The 3,159-nt window shown below is 43.6% G+C and overlaps 1 protein-coding gene across 1 annotated transcript; it reads right to left on the bottom strand.

Annotated features, from left to right (window-relative positions):
* Positions 1-1,458: 1,458 nt before the first annotated feature.
* LOC126079157 (olfactory receptor 52K2-like) lies at positions 1,459-2,376 on the bottom strand. The gene has a single exon (XM_049890076.1). The coding sequence runs from the start codon at positions 2,374-2,376 to the stop codon at positions 1,459-1,461; it is 918 nt and encodes a 305-aa protein (XP_049746033.1).
* Positions 2,377-3,159: the final 783 nt, after the last annotated feature.

The following is a 3,159-nucleotide window of genomic DNA, read 5'->3' as shown; positions in this document are numbered from 1 at the left end:
GCTAACAACTATGCTTATATGTTGTGAGTATGTAAAGGCTTTGTAAGCTTCCAACCTGCCCCAGCTATGCACAGAAGAAACAAGCAAGGGATTGTGACTACAAAGGAGCTAGAAGTAGAGTATCATTACCCTGGAGTATTTGTGTTGGTGTCAGAGGAAATCATGAGAACAGAGGTGGGAAACAAGGGAAAGGAGAACTTTAGGTTCTTGCCACTCCCTTCACCTCCTAAGCTTCCACAGCTCCCAAATTTCTACACCCCAGCTGACACGGGCTTAGAGGTCATCTTTCAAGGCTAAATAAAATAGAGAGGTGATATAGATGTACATCTGGACATAGACATAATTTTATAACTTATAAACAGTAGTCTCTTTGGAAACAAAAACATCACAAGATAAATGTAGAAAAATGCACTTGTGGAAGATGGTGTATGAGGGCTTGTGGGAGCAGTAAAGCTGCACTTGTCAGCATTAACATTAAGAATTCTCTAGTATCTGGTTTTGCATGAGAAAGAGAAAAACACATGTCAATATTCCCATCTCCCATTCGCTTTTCCATCACATTTCTTCCACTGTGCTGGGCCTCTGGCTGGGATGTTCAGAGATCACAATGCACTGTGATTATCATTTCTTTCCCTGTCTCAGAACAGAAACATAGGTGTGGCATCCCTGCCTTAGCAGCCTGTGTATCACCTGTACTGAGCAAGGAATTAGCACATTCTTAATGTTCAATATTTAGTGGAGAATTAGTAAATGAGGGACTCACATCCTTGTTGAAGATATAAAATATGTCTATGTGCAAAAAAAGAGTTGCATGATGTACAAAGATATGTCAAGGACATGTCTTATCCAAAGTGTTTAATGAGAAAGATTAGCCATGAACATGGAGAGCTCAAAAGAAGAAACCAAAAACTCTGTAGGCTGGTTCAAGTGAAGAAATAACTTCCCAACAAGCAGAGTTGTCTGACTTGGAATCGGTAGCACTGGAAGGTTGTAAACTCCCCCAACACAGGAGTGCTTAGGCAAAAGTTGAACATCACCTGTCAGAGTGACTAAGGAGAGATTCCTACATCAGATGTAATGCTGGTCCTCTCTCAGGTGGTGAGTGGGTAGTTCACCAAGTTCCCAGTTACTTGGGATAGAAACTCACAGTCTCTTAAATAAATGAACTTGGAAATATTTTTGTGTCTCTAGGTGAGCTTGCCAGAAGATATTGGGTCAAGAATCTGACAAAAGGGAGGGTTCTGTAAAGAGACAGCAAAATCACCAACTCGAGTCCAGAGGCTATGAGGGGACACAGACCTGTGAGTCCTGATTAGGAAATTGTGAGTTTCAGGACACCATTTATTTTTTTCATTATACTGGGAAATAACTAAACATGGAGATTCTGGCAACCCTCCACTTGCTATTATGCAACATTCAAACTGTCCTATACGGCTCCACACATCCCATGCCCTCCATTTACACATCCTTTCTCAGGAATAGTCCTATGACTCGCTCACGAATCTGCTTCGTCTTGACACCATAGATGATAGGGTTGACCATGGGTGGGAAAAACAGATACAAGTTAGCAAGAAGAATGTGGACATGGGGAGGAGCCCGGCGGGCCACACGATGCATGACTGAGGAGATGACCACAGGTGTGTAGAAGGCTAGAATGGCACCTATGTGAGAGACACATGCCCCAAATGCCTTATAGCGAACCTCCTGAGAAGCAAGCTGTAGAACTGCCCGAAGGATAAAGATGTAAGATAGGATAACAAACAGCAGATCCAATACCACAATATTGTTGAAGCGTGTGTCTCCACAGGCCAGCCTTACAACAGCCATGTGTTCACAGTAACAGTGGGCAATCACTGGGCCTTGGCAATAGTGGAAGCGTTTGAGCAGGAAAGGGAGTGGAGTCATTAGTGTCACAGCTCGGAGTACAGCAGCCATGCCAATCCTGGTAATTAGGTGCCCAGTCAGCACCATGGTGTAGTGCAAGGGCTTGCAGATGGCCATATAGCAATCAAAGGCCATGGCCAGCAGCACTGCTGACTCCATGATGGAGAAGGAGTGATTAAAGAACATCTGCACCAGGCAGGCATAGAAGTTGATCTCCCTATCCCTGAACCAGAATATGGCAAGCATTTTGGGCAGTGTTGTAGAGGACAGAACCAGGTCAATGGCTGCCGACATGGCCAGGAAGAGGTACATGGGCTCATGGAGGGCTGCATCCCCTCGGATGATAAAGAGCAGGGTGCAGTTGCCTAGCAGGGCCAGTGTATAGGCTGAGCAGAAGGGGATGGAGATCCAGATGTGCAAGTGCTCCAGGCCTGGGATCCCCATCAACAAGAAGGCAGCTGGATGAGTTGAGGTCATATTGGAGGCTGACATATCCACTGGGAATTCTCTTCTTTCTTGCCTACTTCCACAGGATTCCTAGAGAGTATCTAGGGTCAGCAGAAGCACAGGGTTCAAGTTCAAACTCTCATCACCCATGTGGAAGTATTAGCACTTGTTCCCATTTCTAGACCTTAAAAGAAATTGGAAAATAATCCCAGTGTACACGGAGAAATGTAATAAGTCATGTTTCCTGCCTTCTAGGTACTTATGAAGTCATTTGGTGATTCAGATATTAAATCCCAATAAAGCTAGAACCACAATACAATAGAATGGAGGGAGAGCTTTCTGTTTTCTTCATGATGCCAAGGGCAGCTTTATAAAACTGGTAAATTTTGGCTTAAGTTAAATTTTTATCCAAAAATATTCATGGTCTCCCTATTGCCTCCCAACTCAACTTATAGTCCAGATTTTGAAAGGAGGCATGTGTTTTCGGGCAGGGGGTTGTCCTGAAATGTCAAGCTGTACGTAAAAATAAACAAGTTTAAAAAAAAAAAAAAACAAAACTATTGCTGTTGAGTCGATTCCAACTCATAGCAAACCTAGAGGACAGAGTAGAACTACCCCATAGAGTTTCCAAGGAGCACCTGGTGGATTCGAACTGCCGACCTTTTGGTTAGCAGCCATAGCACTTAACCACTATGCCACATGCTGATTAGAATGGCTAAAATTCAAAATACTGACAACACCAAATGCAGGCAAGGATATGAAGCAACAGGAACTCTGATTCGCTCCTAGTGGGAATGTACACAAAAAGGAATTCTCTGATGGGAATAT

Source organism: Elephas maximus, chromosome 7, assembly GCF_024166365.1.
Source record: "Elephas maximus indicus isolate mEleMax1 chromosome 7, mEleMax1 primary haplotype, whole genome shotgun sequence".
In the NCBI taxonomy this organism is placed as follows: Eukaryota; Metazoa; Chordata; class Mammalia; order Proboscidea; family Elephantidae; genus Elephas; species Elephas maximus.
The sequence above is the reverse complement of the archived record's forward strand: the minus strand, read 5'-3'. Positions and strand labels throughout refer to the sequence as shown.

Excerpts from the sequence above, each read along its gene's own strand:
- LOC126079157 (XM_049890076.1), bottom strand. The coding sequence starts at position 2,376 with ATGTCAGCCTCCAATATGACCTCAACTCATCCAGCTGCCTTCTTGTTG.